Below are 18,853 nucleotides of genomic sequence, written 5' to 3'. Positions count from 1 at the left end.
AACAAAGCTTCGTGGAGCGCACGAGATAGACATGCTCGGACATGGCGACCCAGTTGAATGCCACTTTTTCGAAAAGCTTTTCTACAAAGGGGTTCACCCTCACGAGCGGCTGAAGAAAAACACAAGTTCATTGCCGTTATGACATTCTGTAGGCCTGTATTGACGCAATGCAATTCAATCTAGTGTTTCGTCCAGCGCAAGGATCGAGGACAAGCACACTAGATACAGTTAAAAAGACCAGTATTTACCTAATTGAAACCTTCCAACTTAAGTGTTCTTGCAGGAGATCAGTGAAACCCTTGGACCTGCCAGTGACATCAAAGAATTCTCTTCTTTAGGTAAAATGACGAACCAAAGTAATTCAGTACCACACTCACCCGATTTAAGATGTGCCCAACTGAGTAAACACTATTAGCAAAAACTGTGATAACTCCAGATAACAGCAGGTATTACGGTCCAGTGTACGCAGACCGTCCTTCCGCAAAGATATATGAAAGTTAGGTCGAATGGAATGACACAAAATTGAGTTAATGATAAATGAGTTGACTAGTAACGGTAGTCACTATGTCATCCATCAATATCAACATCATTATTAGCTGCAAGAACCGCGTACTTGTACAGTGGTTGTAGCGGTTACAATTTCGTCCACCGATGATTTTGGGAGATGGGGTAGGCAGTTGCGCATTGGTAGCGAAGGTTGACAAACTGGTGCTTAAATACAGTTCTGCCAGTGGACTTTCAAGTGGGGGAATTGGGAAGGGAGCTATGCATTGAAGGCAGGAGCGCCATCGAGAGTGAGACTCTGCCATGTCTGACAATGTTTCTAATCATTGCTGTGGTCCGTCTCACGGTCCCCATCCACGGAGAAGGCAATGACCCCGCAGCTGAGTTTGCTGGTAATGGCTTTCACACTTTGCTGCCAAGTCACTGACCTTCCATAGCTCGCTTCTACACTTTGCGTGGTTGGGCGCAAAGAACACTTCGAGGAATTCGGCCAACTGGCATATGAAGCACGTGACCAAGCCAGCGCAACCCATTGAGTGGGCGAGCAAATTCTTCTGAATATCATTCGAAATACTTCAGCATTGCTGATCCAGTGTATCCAACAGACTCGAGTAACGCTCCGAAGATATCGTTGGTCAAACACTGGAAGTATTTCGACGTTCTCGGCGCGCAGCGACCAGGTTTCTGACCCGTATAGCAATATGGATCGCACCGCAGTATTGTAAACTGGACGGTTAAGCTTAGGTTACGCCTACGCCACAGGTTATGCAGATTCACAAAAGCAGCTCTGGCCTTCCCAATTCGGATGGGAATATCATCTTTCGCCGGACCACCGGGACTGATACAGATGCCCAAGTAAACAAACTTGTCTACTACCTCAAGTGACTCTTTCGCAACCATGGGACTAGAGTTCGACCCTACTAAGTCTTGCAACAGTGTTGTCCAATAAGTTTTTATTCCAGTGGTATAGAAAATAGATGAATTCGGAGATCTTGACGTGAGTCAATGACCCAACAGTCTGACCAATCTGGCTGAAGGGACTTAGCCTAGCCTGACGGTGCAGAAGACCAGCACACCTGACTTCTGAAGGCACTTCGCACAGGAAATGAGTTTTAAACCGCATCGGCCTCTTGATGGGGACACCGGTGGTCAGTCAGCCGCTGGGCTGTCAGAACGTGCGCTTTTCAGGGTCAACATTTACCAGCCTGCTACTCCTCGGTGGGGGGAGGTAAGGCGATAGCAATCTTCCCATAAACATAGAAATCTGGTTGCCTAAAGAAAACAGTTATTGTCTTTGCACACTGTCAGCAAGGTCAGGTTATCATAGAATACCCAAAACCTACTGAGACCCTCAACTCCACTAAACGCCGATCAGACAGCCATAGATCAAGGTCAGGTGGTCTCTATCAATATATATTGCGAGGTCGTTGTACCTCCGCACTGGCTTGTTCACAATAAAGATGTGTTCCTTGTTGGCGAGTCTTTTTTCGGCATTAGGTACTGGGTTGGTGACAGTAATCAGATAAAACATAGTTCTCTAGAAGGAATCGATGCAACTGATCGCAGTATATCAGACTACCACACTTTATTTGGCTGCTCAGGTTTGGAACCTAGGGAACAAATTTTCAGCCAAAACAGACCGTCGAAGTACTGCACCATCAGGCCCCACTATCACGTCAAGGTAGAACTGATTCAATCGGAATCACTTCAGGGCATCAGGAAATCGGCAGTGCAGTCGAATGCCCTCGGATCGCTTAAATAGTATCACTTCATAACACACAAACACGCACACTGGCATCCGCCAGCGTCGTAAAAAAAATCTTCCATTCCACGCCGGAAACCAATTCAAGAACCGGAAATTCACAATATTTTCCTGGTCCTGCATGGTGAATTAAAACTAGAACCCCACAACTTATATCACTGAGAAGTACGAGTCAAGCCAACATAACTGTACTGCGAGAATACAAAATGCGCACTTCCAAATGTTCAAAGTCAGTGTGAAGAGACTAATTGAATGTTACAATCGGAAACCAAATTCAGGTTACCACCGGTATAAGTATCACTCCTTGCTTCGAGTAGTTGCGCAGAAAGGTAATAGAGAAAAATCAATAGATACATAAAGAGAGTAAAATTCTGTATTTATTGCCTAAGCTTACCTTGGGACATCAATTGGCACAACGCCGCAACTTTCGATTTGTCAAAATGCTCATAGAAGTGTGGTAAGAGACCGGTGGAATCTTTGATATTGAAGTGGCTGTAAATTAGCTCCCTCACTGGTGTAATGTCATGTTCCCAACACACAAGGCGTTCCTCGATCGCCAGAAATTTAGTCAGCAGGTAATGCGCGGTGTAGTAACCTGTCAAAAGATAAGGAAGATAAGGAAGTCCCAAGAAGGGCGAAACCGGTCGTGGGCTGTCGAAGAGTTTTCAGCAACCTTGTGAGTGGTTCCTTTCATGAAAATAAAGAACGGCTGTTTGAAAATTATACTTTGAGATGCAAACTTTGGTTTTGTAGTCAATTTAAGGAAAACGGGAAAGGCGCGTATTGTTGGCTTATAAATTCGATGACACTTCTTACACAAACTGAAGTTAGACAGCACTCTAATTTCTACAAAAAATTTGCATGATTTCTTAGCGGCCATAGGCAACTCACCTCTGTAGATCCAAGACGATTGCGTGTAATGCCACATGATACTTGGTTGGTTCTTTTTTGTCGAACGTAAATTTATTCGACGGACTGTGACCTACCCAGGGCGTCATAAATTAAACTACTTATGCTACTGACTGAAGGAAGCAGCAACTGAAAACTAGTGGAAGCCACCACCTAGTGCAAGTATCTTGACGAGCATCATGAATGCACAAAAAACTTAGTAGTTTTTCCAAGACAGTCAATCAGAACGAAGCCCGAAAATCATATTTTGGTTTTTAGGAAATACCCGAACATGTCAATTACCACCTACAGGTGGCATCATCACCCCTCAGTAAACAACAAATGTCCGCGAATCTTTCCTGTTTAATTATCTTCCCGATATATGAGTGTGTAGGTGGAAGGGCCAATGTAGCTGAGAACAAGGGGGAAAGCTTTGAACATGAAGTCTGCATCAAAGATTCTACACTCTAAATCAGCATATTGTCAAAATACGGAAAATAATATGGAATATAAAAACATTCGAAGTGATCTGAGTCCAATAATATTTGCACAATTTCTAGTTATCCGTGAGCTTTTCAGTTCGACAAAATAGATCAGAAAAAATCACATGATACTCTGTTGATTCTTACCAGTTCAGTGTACCTGGCTTGTTCTGACCGCGAGATATGGTCACTACGGGTAACCAACATTCGACCGTGTCACAAACGGAACACCTATTTAAGCTACTGACAAAACGAACAGTACGCAAAAATAACGTAGACTAGGTCATTAACTGCGGTAGTCCTGTTGATTTTCCGAATACGACGGCCGCGAGAGGTACATTAATCTACCTGTGTAACGGTGATACTACTGATCGGGTGGCACGCGAGTAGTATGCGTTTGCTTTGCGTCTATTGAAAAAGGGAGATCTGTTGCGGAATTCGTGAAACCACTTTGTAACATTTGCTTGGATTCGACCGACGAATGAGTGGAGTCAATGAACCTCCAGGAAAGCTCAAAAAGACGCGTTCGGGAGAAGACGGATGTCCAGTTTTTGTAAATAAGATGCAAATTAGTGTCTTGCTTCCTTGTTCAATGGTCTGTAACCCGTCATTTCGCATTTCCGAATAAATAACTCCGCAGCGAAGGCCTCTCTTCCTTTCATTTGGTGCCGTGACCAGGATAAGGATGAAGACCCCATGGTCGCAACCCTTTGAGGATGGGGATGTTCGGACCTTCCTGGGGGATTTTGAGGATGTTGCGGAGGCTGCCGGGCTGGAGACCGACCGGTGTAAGTTGGCAGCGCTGAAGACCCTCCTCAGGGGCCGGGCGAAGGCGGCCCTGGATGCGGCCAGAAGAGGCCCTCAGAAGATAGACTGGGCCGCCGCGAAGGAAGTCCTTGCAGCGGAGTTCTACACGCCGGCCGACCGCCAGGAGGCTATGAGGCGGTTCAAGACGGTCAGGATGGCACCCGGATCTGACCCAACCGTGTTCTTCGCTGGCCTGCAGCAGTTTTTGGACCGCGCTTTGCCGGGGCTCGACGGAGTGTCGCGATACCAGTTGCTGTCGGATCAGTTCGTCGAAGGTGTGCAGCCGGCGCTTGGTGCCCAGTCGCGGTTAGCGCGAGCAACTGGCCAGTTGAGTGTGGAGGAGCTGGTGCGTCTGGCCCGGGAGCTGCCCGAGACACCACTGACCACGTTGCAGTCGCAGGAGAAGAGGGATGGTTCATCAGTGGAGGAACTGCAGACCAGAGTGGACCAACTCTTGAACAGCTGGCAGCCGTGAAGACGGAATCGCGGAGGCACGCTCGAACCAGCCGGTGCTACATGTGTGGCAAGCCTGGCCACTGGAAGAATCAGTGTCCCCGTAACCGATCGCTTGTACACAATAAAACTTTAGAGTACTCCTCTTTTCCTGGGTGGGTCGCGATTAGCGCACTGACACAAGCTACCGTACAAGCCATTGTCGAGGTAGACGGGAAAAAGGAGTTATGTTTGATTGATACCGGAGCAGGCGTATCGCTGAGGCAAAGAGGGAACCAAGCTGAACACAGACCGTGCGCGCTAGCCGTGAGAGCTGTTGGCGGATATCGATTGAAGATTGACGGACTGTCAACGCACTCGATACGCCTAGGCGACAAGTCCGTGCAGCACGCGTTCCTGATCAGCCCAGACGTAGAGCAGACAATATTGGGAGCTGATTTTCTCAAGGGCACAGATGCCGTGATTGACCTAAAGCAGGGAAGGCTGGTGACAAAGTATGGCGCAATCAAGCTTGAAGGTTATCCAGGCACTGTCGTGAGGGAGCTGTGTGTCCGAAAACTTCCGTCTTGTAATGTATCGTCAATACGGGCCGTGGTTGAGGAATATTCCGAACTGTTTACGGGCGATGAGGATCCGTTTGGCTTCTGCCCGTGGATTGAACACGAAATTCCTCTGTCATCAGAACGCTTTCGACCTTATGGCCCCCGTCCGTTGCCGCTCCATCTACGGGAGGAGGTCCATAGACAGATTCAGGAGATGTTGAAGAATGGTATAATCGAAGAAGCCAACAGTGCGTACAATTCCCCAGTTGTGCTTGTAAGGAAGACGAACGGAAAATACAGGTTTTGCGTGGATTTCCGGCGCTTGAATGAACTGACCGTAAATCGGGTTGTGGCTGTGCCTTCGGTTGCAGAGATTTTCGATTCCCTCCAGCACTCCCGATACTTTACTGTGTTCGACTTGCGTTCCGGATATTGGCAACTACCTATCAAGGAGGAGGACCGGGAGAAAACGGCGTTTACGGTTGGGGACATCCAATATCAATTTAGACGAATGCCGTTTGGTTTGTCCGGGGCACCATTCACATTCCGGCGCTTGATGCTTCGTGTAACCAAGGGACTCCAGAATGTTGCCGTGTACGGAGACGATATCGTTGTGTACAGCAATTCGGAACCGGAGCACGTAGTTCACTTGAAGGCTGTGTTGGAGCGGATTCGGGAAGCTGGCCTGCGGATAAATGAAGCCAAGACACAGCTCGCTCGGAGTTCGGTGACACTGCTGGGGCATAAAGTGGGTGAGGGAGAAGTTAGCCCACTGCCCGAAAAATTAGCAAAGATCAAGGATTGTGCTGTTCCCAATTCAAAGCGGTCTCTACGGCAGTTTCTTGGACGAGCAGCATACTACAGCCGGTTCGTTAAGGATTTCAACAAGATCGCTGCGCCACTGTACGATTTGCTCGGTCAAAATCGGAAATTCGAATGGACCGGAGAAGCACATGAAGCTTTTGAGCGTGTCAAAGCGCGGATGTCGGATCAGCAACTGACCCTCAAACTTCCCAGGGTCGGAGAGATGTTCATTGTTGCAACGGACGCCAGTGATCGCGGTATCGGCGCAGTCCTAAAGCAGAGGAATGGAGTTATCGAATATGCCAGTCGCGTCCTGACTAACGCTGAACAGAAGTACTCCACCATTGAGAAGGAATGTTTAGCGATTGTCTGGGCCCTGGATAAGTGGAGACCATATCTGCTTGGGCAAAGGTTTCATGTCGAAACCGATCACAAACCCCTGGAGTGGATCAGGACCACCAGAGATCCTCGCGGGAAGCTCGCACGCTGGGCACTCCGGTTGCAAGAGTACGACTTCACAATCCAGCACGTGCCCGGGAAGGAGAACCACTTGGCTGATTGGCTGTCAAGGCCAGAGGCTGAAGATGAGGTCCCCAAGATCATGATTGGAGCCAATGGCCTCGTCGTCGAACTGGATCCCGGAAAGTTGGTGCAACTCCAACGGCAGGATCCGGTGTTACAAAAGGTTGCAGCCGCCTTGTTGGATGGAAGGAACATTGAGAACGGAGAGGGAGACAAGGAATTAGAAGCGTTCCAGAGTCACTTTGATCGGCTGAGGCTGAATGAAGCTGGCATAATTTCCTGGAACGCCACTGATTCAGATGTTGTGCTGCCCGTGATACCTCGCGTCTTGAGACGGAATCTCATCGTTGAATGCCATGAGATGGCACATACAGGGTGCACCAAGACATACGACCTACTTCGGCAGAGGGCCTACTGGCCCGGGATGAGAAGTGAGGTGATGGATTATGTGGTGTCCTGTAAGCGTTGTCAACTAATGAAAGCGGATACGACAGGGGCAACCCATCCCATGGAACCCATTCCTGTCTCAGAAATCGGCGAGTTGTGGTCAGTTGACGTCATGGGCCCCTTCCCGGTGACAACCAGTGGGAACCAATACATCGTGGTGATGACAGAACACCTGTCGCGATGGATTGAGGCGGCCGCCGTGCCGAATCAGCGGACGGCGACGATCAGCGGAGTGGTAATGCATCACATCGTGGCCAACCATGGGGTGCCAAAAATGATCCTAACCGATCAGGGCCCTTGCTTCGAGAGCGAAGAGTTTAGGAATTGCTTGCAGAAGCTAGATACCAGACGGCTAAGGACGGCACCATACCACCCGCAAACTAATGGCCTAACCGAACGTAATAACCGAACGATCAAGGATTGGCTTCCGGCCAAAGGAGGTGACTGGGAAATGAACTTGCCAATGGTGTTGTTAGCTCATCGTGCATCCACGCAGTCAACCACAGGCAAGTCCCTGTTTATGTTAATGTACGGTCGACATCAGCGCCTTCCGGTTGATCAGGAAATTGGGTTGTGGCCAGCAACACGCTTGTCTCCGGAGGAGCTAGAGGAAGAAAGAAAGAGAGCTCGAGAAAGTTTGACCGCTGTTTAGGAAAGGGCTAGGCAGAAAACGGCAAATAGAAATGTTCGAACGTTCCCCATAGGCAAGAAGGTCAGGTGGAAGGATCACCAGAATCCTGGAGGGAGTGGACTGGGGTCGCGGAAGCTAGGCAGCCGATGGCAAGGGCCGTTTGTAGTCACCGAACGTCTATACCATTCAAGAGGGTCGGGGATCAAAAGTAGTGAATGGGACGCAGCTTCGCAAGTGGCATGATACACCTGAAGAGCGGCCGAATAGACCCGCTGCCGAAGCCGACCTAATGGAGGGAAATGAAAATTGATGGCATGCGAACGAGCTTTAAGGGGTGGAGGTGTGTAACGGTGATACTACTGATCGGGAGGCACGCGAGTAGTATGTGTTGTTCGTAGAATTTCGCTTTGCGTCGACTGAAAAAGGGAATTCTGTTGCGGAATTCGTAGGGCCACTTTGTAACATCTGCTTGGATTTGACTGACGAATGAGTGGAGGCAACGAATCTCTAGGAAGACTCGTTCGGGAGGAGATCTGTGTCCAGTTTTTGTAGAGTTTTGCTTCCCTGTTCAATGGTTTGTAACCGGTCAGTTGGCATTTCCGAATAAATAACTCCGCAGCGAAGGCCTTCTTCCTTTCATCTGTAGTCTGACAAAGAGTACGCTCGAAAGCCCCATTATGGTTATGAAACTACCAATCATTGGTTGCCATGAAACACTTTTTCTCCTGAATTGGTGCCTGAAAGTACCTTATACGGATCCTTCACCCTCCGTGCATGCTGCTTCGTTCACACAAGGTTCGTTGGTTCTTCATTCAACTATACCAAAAAGTCCACTACCTTATCCGACACAGATACCTTTCCATATATGAAGTACATCCGTAGAATATCCGAGTTATTAGGATTTCGTGCAATGGAATATTCATCATCATCCAAAGCCTTGCTATGCTAGCGAGGCGACATACTTCGGGTAAACGAACATCCTATCCCATGAGATCAACTTAATCCGTAGTAGCTGAGTTGTTACGGCAAGGGTTGTTACCTAGGAATGCTTTATGACTATACGTGTTTCCAAAACATTATTAGGCAACACTGGTTGAGTTACCTCTTTTCGGAATTTACGGAGTCTGTATTCAGAGACCGCCGGATTAATGCGAAAAAGTGAGTGGTTCTACATAAAATTCGCGCATCGGATTACATGAATGTGTGCGTCCTTAATCACAAGCACGGAACACTGACCTATTGAGGTAAACTAGCACGTTTTTTTCAGCACTTCCCCAAACCGCTCTGAGGTGAGAGAAACGCCCGATTGTCTCTATACCTTTCTGAAGCCCAATCTAAGACTACTCCTTAACCAGAATACGTAGACTTAAAATACCGATCTTGCTCGCATAAACAGTAATACTACCCAACAGAGACTAATCAAGAGATAGACTTGGATAGACATGATAGACAAGACATGGATAGACAAGATCAAGGAGGACAACAACAGATGAAGAGGTTCTCATCAGCAGACCATCGATTACAGCGGAGGTTTGTGTGTGCCTGTGGTACACGGTTTATAGCTGATTAATCGATTGATTGGTGGCGAGGATCGGTCACTGCCTGCTGCTTCTTGTGGAATACCAGTATGAATTTCGCCGCTGGTTTTCATGGCAATTTACGATTCTACGTGAAATGTGCACACCTCGCTTATCCAGAAACCAAAACCAAACTATCAGAATCAATTCCCTGGATATCAGTCGCGTGGGCAGATATCAGATTCTAACGGCCATTGGGAAGAGATATCCAGATCGTTTCTCAAAGCCTGATCTGTTTGGAGCACAACTCAGCTAAACTCACATAAACATTAGATCTACGACTTTAATGGAGGCCCAGCGACAAATTCCTCCCGGCAAGAACTACAAGTGAACCCTCATCCGACACCATGTGAAAATGAGCATGCGTGCGGACAGAAAATTTTGGCGGACCCGAATGGTGGAAGTATTGGAAGATTCCAAAAATGGTGGAACTGTCCGCAAGCTCTCTCACTTGATTCGTTCGACTAGTCCTTGGAGTTTTCTCATCAGCGTAACTATCAGGGAACAAAATGGGTCTCCGACATCCAATAAAGTAAAAACGTCTGAAACGTTGGGTAGAGTACTTCAAACGGTGATTCATTTGGCCACCTGCTACCTCCAATCTGAGCTGCTGGCCTTCAACAGAAAGGCGGACTGAGAACACATAACTTCCATTGGCCTCAAAAGTGCCCGAGTTTATATATCCATTCAAGCATTACCGTGCTCCCGATTCTGAGAGCCTTCCACCTGCTCTGTTCAGGGATGGCGGTAAATTCCTCAGTCAGTGTCTGTCCAGCCTATTTTGGTTTCTCTGGGAGCAGCAGACCGTCCCAGACAACTCGAAAGAGTCAATAATAGTGCTCACCTCCAGAAAGGATGTTAGTAGTGAATGACTCCCTTATTACGAAGGCATCTGGCGTCACTGATTGGTCGTCATATGGTGGCAGCCAACTCCCCAACCCGTGAGCACCAAGCGATATTTTAACTTGTTTGGGACTGCGTCGACCACATCTTCACATTCCGTCAGGTATTGAAGCAACGTCATGCGCATAGATGACCTGGAGTCTTGATGTTACTTGACATCAAGGGTACGTCCGATTCGGTCGACCGGTCAGTGCTATTAACTACACTTGCTCAAAAGGGCATGTCCCAGAAACATAATCCGGTGGCTATATTTACAGAATTCTAGGCTTGTGCGACGGTACGTTGAGCGCTCCAAAAGGTTGCTACAAAAAATGGTATCCGGAAAGGATGGTCGTTCTCTCCCCTCTCGTTAACTTAGTCGTCGAGGAAGTAATGAGGCGAATGCTGCAAGGTCTCCAAAACCCCGGTGTTGAAATCACTACTAGTGAGAACCTTGCTAATCTCACACGAAATGTGCCTGATTGCCCGGAGGCCAGCCATCTTTAATAACCGAACAGTACGTATATTGGACGGATGTGTCACGTGCGGACCAAGCGAAGGCATGCCCTGATTGGTCAAAATGCCAGCCAATCTGGAGCGAGCATCTTTAGCCCGACGCTTCTCTGCTCCTCACGAAGATTTTACCTATCCTATAAATACGGTTGTAATCATCTTCCGTTGTCTCCATAAAGCGTTGTCTGAAGCTACCGTGCGTTTTGATATACCATAGTGGGCGGAGCAGGAAGCCAAGGGACCGACACAGAGTTGCACGAGCATCACAACACTGATTAAGTTAGTGCACGAAACTAAAAAGGCTATAACAACCTTGCTAATTTGCGTCACCTGTAACGTCAAAAGGGCATATCACTGGGTGTCAAGAGCGGCGTGTATCATGCTACAGTAAGGGCTGTATTGTTGTACGGTTGCAAGACATGGACTCTGGGGACAGATGATGTAAGGTGTCTTCAGGTTTCTTACCGCCGGTGCCTTGGAAGCGTCGATGAATTCGTAACGAGATAATTAGAAAACGGGTGCTAGGTTGCGCTGCAGGCACTTCAATGGCGAGAAGCATCCCGCATTATCGATTACAGTGACTCGACCATGTGCTACACATGCCAAAATACCGTCTATGGAAGCGAGTATTATTCTGTGCTCCCTTCAAAATGGCGGAAACCGCGAGGTAGAAAACGTATGTCTTGGAAGAAGGGTGTGAAAGAGATTACGAAGAGTTTGGGTGTTGTTGGTGGGGTACGCCTTCCAGGATGGAGTCCCCGTGAGCTCTCCTGCGCAAGAAAAGCCGTCTCTGATAAGATTATGATGGTATACAACGAATTTGTGTGACAAAATATTCTTCGTTTTCGGACTGTGTTGACCACATGAACTTTACAAGTCGTTCATTTTACGCTTTGCAGAAGCAGCCACCTAACCTCTTTATTACAAGAGAGATTTATCATTTACACTCGAAATAATTTTTCGCATTTATGAAAGCAAGAAGCAGTCGACGCCTGCCATGACATCAAACAGGGACTCGCTGGTTTGTTTGATTGAAGTTTCCGGAATCTCTGTCTGCCCAAGTTATTTTATCCACGTTATACGACGTCTACCGCAACTGTTCCTACACCACCGACATGCTCACAAAATTTACTGCGGTGACTGAACATTACCCCAGGGACTGAACTCACTCTCATTTCATGTGCAGTACTCACGACAATGAAGAAGCATGAGGTCCCCAAGAATAGCAGCACCTACTCTGAGGAATTACCTCTGTCAAAACATTATCCCAGCTTAACAATCACAATGCATTATGCAGAACAAAATGATGCTACTCTTACGGCATTGTTATCAAAGCTTGATAAGGACGAATCGAAAAGCATACCTCCACCACCATCACCAAGAAGACTGCCGTAACCCCCGACTCGTTCGAAAGTTAAATCTTCCCGAACAAACTTGCACACAGATCCGGTCCCAGCGATGAGGACGATAGAAGCTGCAATAATCAATGGAAGATAAAAAAGGAACAGAGGTAGAATGGAGTGCTGCCCCACTCAGCTTAACCAACAACACTGGATTATCATTTTATTATCACAACACTGAAATCAGCAGTGTAGTTAATCTTGAAAGCAACCACTGAATTCCCGAAATCTACCGAGACTCTCAGCCCCGGTAAATGTTGACCAGACAGACAACACCCCCTGAACATGCAGCGCGTCACTGCTTTGTATCAAACCCAGACAGCGCAAGTCAGCGTTGATCAAGGTCAGACAAGGCCCCCGTAATATGCAGCACGTCACAGCCTCCTACCGAAGCCAGACCGTTTGCGTCAGCACTGAACTAAGTTCATACAGTGTCCTTCCAATAAGTAGATTAAGACCGTTGTACTTTTCGCACTCGCACGCACTCACGCTCTCGCACTCGACTGTTCGGAATATAGCGGTTGTGTTCCCTTCTGTGAGTCTTTTTTCGGCAACTAGGCACTGGAGTGAGTCAGCAGCAGATACCACAGATTGACGAATCAGCAGATATAACACTGTCCATGGCGATTTTTTGTTTCACTAAGGTAATATGAACCTGAACTCGCCACCGAGATCCATATGTGGCCGCTGATGGCGCCTTAGGAGCGCCTGAATCATTGTTAAACAGAATGAATAGTGGGCACACCTAAGCAGTACACAGGACTAGTCGGGATATCGCAAGCAGATATGATGTGTGAATCAGAAGTGTTATGGATAACGTTCATGATATTGAAACCAGAGTTCTGGAGTAGAAACGGACTCCAGTGGTGTCAAAATTCTGCATTCTGTATCTTACTGAAGTCTATACCGTGTCAGAAAATTTTATCAACGCATGACACCAAGACTGCAATACGATCTATTCAACAGCAGTTCGCCATTTCAGTGACTCACTCCACGCACAAACTTTACCCAAAGCGTTAACGCAGAGCATCAAAGTGGTACCAGGTCTCTTCATCTGTCTAGTAGATTCATTACTCCGAACTTCTAGTGTTTAACATTCCAAACTTTAATCAAAGCATTCATGACCCGTAAAGCAACTGTTGTTGGCCTCAACGCTGGATCGCTTGTGTATACACTTGAAATCTGGTCGGCCATGTGGGAACCACGTGATCGATAGAAGTATTTCCGAAAATGTCAAGATGGATGGTAAACCAAGGCATGTTTTACTGAACGACTGGCCGTGACAGATGACCTGAAGGCCGAACATCTGCAACCATCAAAACGCATGATTACCATCACAGCGCTCAAGCATGGACACGTTCGCTTGGTCAGACCTGACGACTCGAGTGCGTCCAAAATGGGTTAGTGAAGGAGCGGTATCATAGGTGCCTCACATATGCCTGGGGTTCCAGTCCCGCATGGCGAAAGAGATGCAGAACACGAGGGTGATGCGAGTACAAACATCACGAAGAACAAAAATTCACGAGACATTTCCCAGATTTTGTCAACTGCTTTGTAATCAGCTAAGGACCTAGAAAAAAGTCACCGAGATGATTGGGTGCACTCTTTAAAAACGCCGGGAAAAAATAACTATAGGACAGATGAGTCTAATTTGATATTCACAAGCATTCTGACGCTACGAAACCTTACGTTCGTCTGTCGCCGTCAAAAATGACCCTATCGCATCGTTGCAAATTTGGACAGAACCGGCGAAATCTTGCCGAACAGCCCGCATGGCAGCAAGTAGTTGTTTTTTGGTATCCTCTCTATCCACGCCGCTCAGCGCAATGCCCTGTGGAGAAAACCGGTCATAAAAAGCTTGTAAGCGTGCGTCATATCACCATATTTGTGCAGTAACTAACAAAACCAGCGATAGAATATTGAATAAGTTGGTACAGCAGGAGCATCAATCAATATTTGATATCTGGATACCAGTGGGTGCCAAAAGATTGGAACACTTAGTAATGCAGACCACACTTCACTGATCACACGTAACATCACTGTGAATAGCCTGACACGATTTTCCACAACTAAGATAACCTGCTGGAAAAATTAGTTGGGCTCGATCCATTAACAAGACCACAAGACGACCGAAAAACGCTACCTAACTTACCGAAACTTAACCCGTTTACGGGATTCACCGCCGGAAGAGAGTTAAAATTCAGGATGGGAATGCTAGTTTGTGTTTGTAAGTGCACACTATTCGGGAATTCCTCCCACAAAAGTCCAGGATCAGTGATAATGGTTTTCTCAAGGGATACAGTGCCGACATCTAAGCGTGTTCCCACGCGGCCCACTCGCTCTGTTCACCCAAGCAAACAATTTCAGTTGGTAAGACAGAGACGGCAGTAGGGAAGAGGCATAGTGTTATTTTGGGTCAGAAAATCATAACATCCTCCCCCTCAGCTGTTGCGCAACATCAGGGTAGATTCAGCTGCAAATTCGTCAGTAATAATGGATACAGAATATCGAGCAACTATTCGACTTAGCACTAAAAGCATAGGCTGGGAAGTTCCCAAGTCGATGCAATATTACTGCTTGCGCTGGAATTTGCTTCTCTAGATACTTTAAGATGCCTTCTGATTAGGAAGTGAAATCACCGTTTGGCTACAGAAATGAAATTATAAACGGGGAGCCCGCAGGAGTCCTCCAGAGCTCTCACACAGAAACTTGTGCCACACTAATGTTTCGTGCAATCCCTATAATCTATAAACGTCAAATAACAAATATAGGACGAAGTGACCCTTGGACGTTACCAGCTGACCGCTGCGAACACGCCCAATTACAGCTGTCGGACAGGCTAAACTGACCATTCTTCTCGTCGCAGTGTGCTGCGTCCGTTAGACGGAATTTGTAACGGGAGCCTTGATGGTAAGCTAGTTACAACAACTGACTGAGGTATCAGCTAGAACTAATGTTTCCGGCGCTAAAACTTTCGGTTGTTCAAGTTGTGGATCGGCAAGTTACATGCTATTTTTCACTGGGCTGTGACAGTGGCAAGGGCGGTAACTTAGAAAGGATCACTGATTTATCAATGCAGGGATCGAAGACGATCAAGCTCGAAGCCCCCCTGACATATTACTTAACAAACAGGAATGTAGAAGACAAAATCTCAATGGGGAGAATCATAACGTTAAACCTCATCGCTTCCGATAAGTACTTCTTGAAATCCGCACTATTTCCGTATGCACGATTTCTAAACAAAAAGTAAATATGCCAGTGATGCCGTTTCCGCTAAGAGGTTTGACACTGACGAAGCTTACACGAGTCTACCTATCCGATGGTTACAAAAGTGCTCACTTGCACCCAATGTTCTGAATTTTTGGGACGCTGGGTCTTCACGACTGTCTCAATAACCCATTATTTCTCGCCGTCACACAGGCTGGCCTTCCCACATCTCGCATGACGAAGTAACCGATAGTTACCTCAAAAACAACGCTGGATGATGCCCAACACTTAATTTACGATATCAAGCTCTGAATGTCGCAAGGGTCTTACACACACACACACACACGTTGAGGTTTGTTAATAAAACTGACCATGCAAATTCGTCCGGTGTTTCCATACTATATTCCTCCGACGATCTTGAAATATATCTTCAGATACAACGGAACATCAATGGGTGAGAGTGTGCAGTAACCCTAAAAATCCTGTTGGGTGTTTACAGGTTTCAAGTTCCGAAGGCGTTCGAAAGTCAAGCTCACTAGTCTTCGCTGAATATTGTCATCATCATCATCATCATCATCGACAAGAGCCATGTTCTTAGACAACGATTGTCGAACACCTGAAGACGTCTCAGTTCTGCTGCTCGAATAGGCCAAGTCTCACAGCCATACAAAAAAACCGCCAGTACTGTACCTTGATACACACGTCCCTTCAGATTCAGGGATACACCACTTTGACGCCATAGGTGTCTCAAATTGCAAACGCTACCCGAGCCTCGCAGATTCGTGCATTCACCTCATCTGTAACACTACAGTCAGAACTAATACACCTTCCAAGATACGGAAAACGCTCCACAACTTCCAGTACCTCTCACTAGATTATAAGTGGCGTGCTCAGTGATTGCTTATTCAGGAGCATGATGCTACAGTTTGTTGATCCAGAAAGCAGAGTGTTGCCCTGACTGACCCCATTTGACCCATAAATGCCCGTTTTAGATGTCCTTCCTTTCTGTCTCTTTACATCATCTTGCATCCGTAACGTCTGAGGATGGTAAAAAAAAGCTTTAACAGAACGCAACTTGTTTTAGTTCTGACGTTACTAAGTGGATACAACGGATCAGGTTGCCAATTAAACGCGGGCAACATCAGAGGTCTGCATCGGAAAATAATACATGTATCGTTTGCGTAATTCAAAGTTCTGCTCTGCAATAACAGCATCTGTTAGGATACCCTGCGTCAGAATTTCATTCTTCGAATTAGATTATCATAACTCTGTCACATTTGTCAAATGGCATAAGGTTTATGAAAGCAATCCCTTCTGAGGTATCACAATGGTTGAACAAATTCTTTGAGAACTATATTTCACTATTTTTATCGGCAGAGTATAGCGTCAGTGGTTAGATTTCGGTTCATAGTTCAGTAATCTTCCGGTTCTGTCAACGTCTAACGTCGATGTCCTAGATTTCATGGAAGGCACGTCTGTCCCCGATGCAATGCTCCAAGTATTGCTAGGAAGCGCACAATGCCGAGTACGAATGTCCCTTATCTCTGCACTTAGGATACTTGTTTGTGAATTCCTTTCAGTTGAGTGCGTGGATTCGACTATCACGTTGCGCATTCACTTGCAACCTGGTGATGTAACCGGTAATTATACGTTTCGAAACAGGCCCCAAAAATAAAAGTCCACATGAAGGCAGAGTGTCCGGATTTTATGCAAACCAGTTGTAATATCTTGATTACTTTACGCTGAAAAAAGTGCCGTAAAACATTTATTTTGTGCACGAAGCCAAAGTTTTAGCAGCCCTATGTTGCTCTGCTGTGGACCCACCATTGTTACGGGTTAATTCATGTGTGAGTGACCGTTTAGTGATATTGCAAACAGTCTGATTTAAACGCAGCAGTGGTCGCATTCTCTTAGCATTTTTGATACGGAATCGATATTTTCCCATCTTTAGCTAATACGGAGTCATTTTGGGATGAAAATGCAAGCAGTCGTAGGAAGGCCGTGGTGTACGATAATTCCATACGTCCAAATAAACAATCGCAATATACACTGTTTTAGTGGTCACGTGACTCAATCTGTCATTCTTCAGCTGTAACATCCTGAGAATGAAGTGACCGTGTTTGTGATAACAAGCTCAGATGACCGAACTCGTGACTTCCTTCCTGTCAAGCTTACTTCACTACCTGTATGACAGAACGGTAATGCAATTCTTTGCATGGAAAATTCCAATAACTCAGTGTTCACAACCGTCAAACTCGCAACCTGTGGTAATCTTGCGTCAGTCACAACCCTCTTCCTCTGTTCGTTCTTTGTCTTCAGGTACTGGACTGTCGTTGATAAGTGAGTCTGAACTCAGCTCCAATAAGTGTGCATTGGAAAGCTAGAATTCGCGTCCGCGTCTTGTGTCGATGCGGAACGCTACCGAGTGATCATGGATATATTTGTACTTTGTACTTTATCAACTATTCGCTCTATTCCTCAAACATTCCAATCTCTTATCATTACGTCTTTTGCTTTTTTATTTTGATTGTCATATCTGGGTTACCAAATCATGGATATGTTCCAAAAACACTGGCTGATCTCTTTGTAATGTACTACTCATAAGGTCGCTGGAAATCCGTCGACAGCCCACGACTGGTTTCGTCCTTCTTCGGGCTCATCAGGTAGGCGCAGTCCCCGGGTTTCCGTCAACCTTATGTTCTACTTGAAACCAAATTTCACGAAATTAGCGAATATACACTCATCTTCGAGAGACTCACCTGGAACCCAACTGAATCTTTCGTTTGTGATGTTCTCAGGTAACTGAATGTGCTGCACCAGGCCGCCTCATGTTTCAGTCACTACGATATTCGAGATAGCGCGATACATGTACATCTTTGTAATGTACTAATCATAAGGTTGCTGAAAACTCGTCGACGGTCCACGACCGGTTTCGCCCTTCCTGGGGCTGATTAGGTAGGTGCAGTCCCCGAGCTTCCGTCAACCGTATGTTCTACTTGAAATTGAATTGAACGAAATTAGCGGATAACACTCATTTGCAACTTAAATTGGTTTTGCGAGAGACTCAGCTGGAACCCAGCTCAATTTCTCGGTTTTGATGTTTCCAAATTTGTATGCAAATGAGTGTATATTCGCTAATTCCGTGCAATTTGGTTTCAAGTAGAGCATAAGGTTGACGGAAATCCGGGGACTGCGCCTACCTGATGAGCCCCAAGAAGGGTGAAACCGATCGTGGGCTATCGACGAGTTTTCAGCAACCTTATGAGTAGTACATCACAAATATATACATGTATCGCGATATCTCGAATATCGTAGTGACTCAAACATGAGACGGCCTGGTGCAGCACATTCAGTTGCCTGGAAACATTACAAACGAGAGATTCAGCTGGGTTCCAGGTGAGCCTCTCGGAAAACCAAATTAATTTACAAATA

General features: G+C 46.4%; 1 protein-coding gene across 1 annotated transcript in view; it reads right to left on the bottom strand.

Annotated features, from left to right (window-relative positions):
- The window catches only part of T265_01266 (hypothetical protein), a gene marked incomplete at both ends in the record, with an annotated part of 34,424 nt that overhangs the window by 6,583 nt on the left and 8,988 nt on the right, over positions 1-18,853 (bottom strand). The window contains 4 exons of the mRNA XM_009165251.1: positions 42-109; positions 2,661-2,861; positions 12,178-12,288; positions 13,904-14,045. Coding sequence (XP_009163515.1) covers positions 42-109; positions 2,661-2,861; positions 12,178-12,288; positions 13,904-14,045 — 522 coding nt within the window. The remainder of the gene's footprint in view (positions 1-41; positions 110-2,660; positions 2,862-12,177; positions 12,289-13,903; positions 14,046-18,853) is intronic.

This window comes from Opisthorchis viverrini, assembly GCF_000715545.1.
Source record: "Opisthorchis viverrini unplaced genomic scaffold opera_v5_13, whole genome shotgun sequence".
In the NCBI taxonomy this organism is placed as follows: domain Eukaryota; kingdom Metazoa; phylum Platyhelminthes; class Trematoda; order Opisthorchiida; family Opisthorchiidae; genus Opisthorchis; species Opisthorchis viverrini.
Note: the sequence above shows the minus strand (reverse complement) of the source record. Positions and strands in the feature narration are given on the sequence as shown.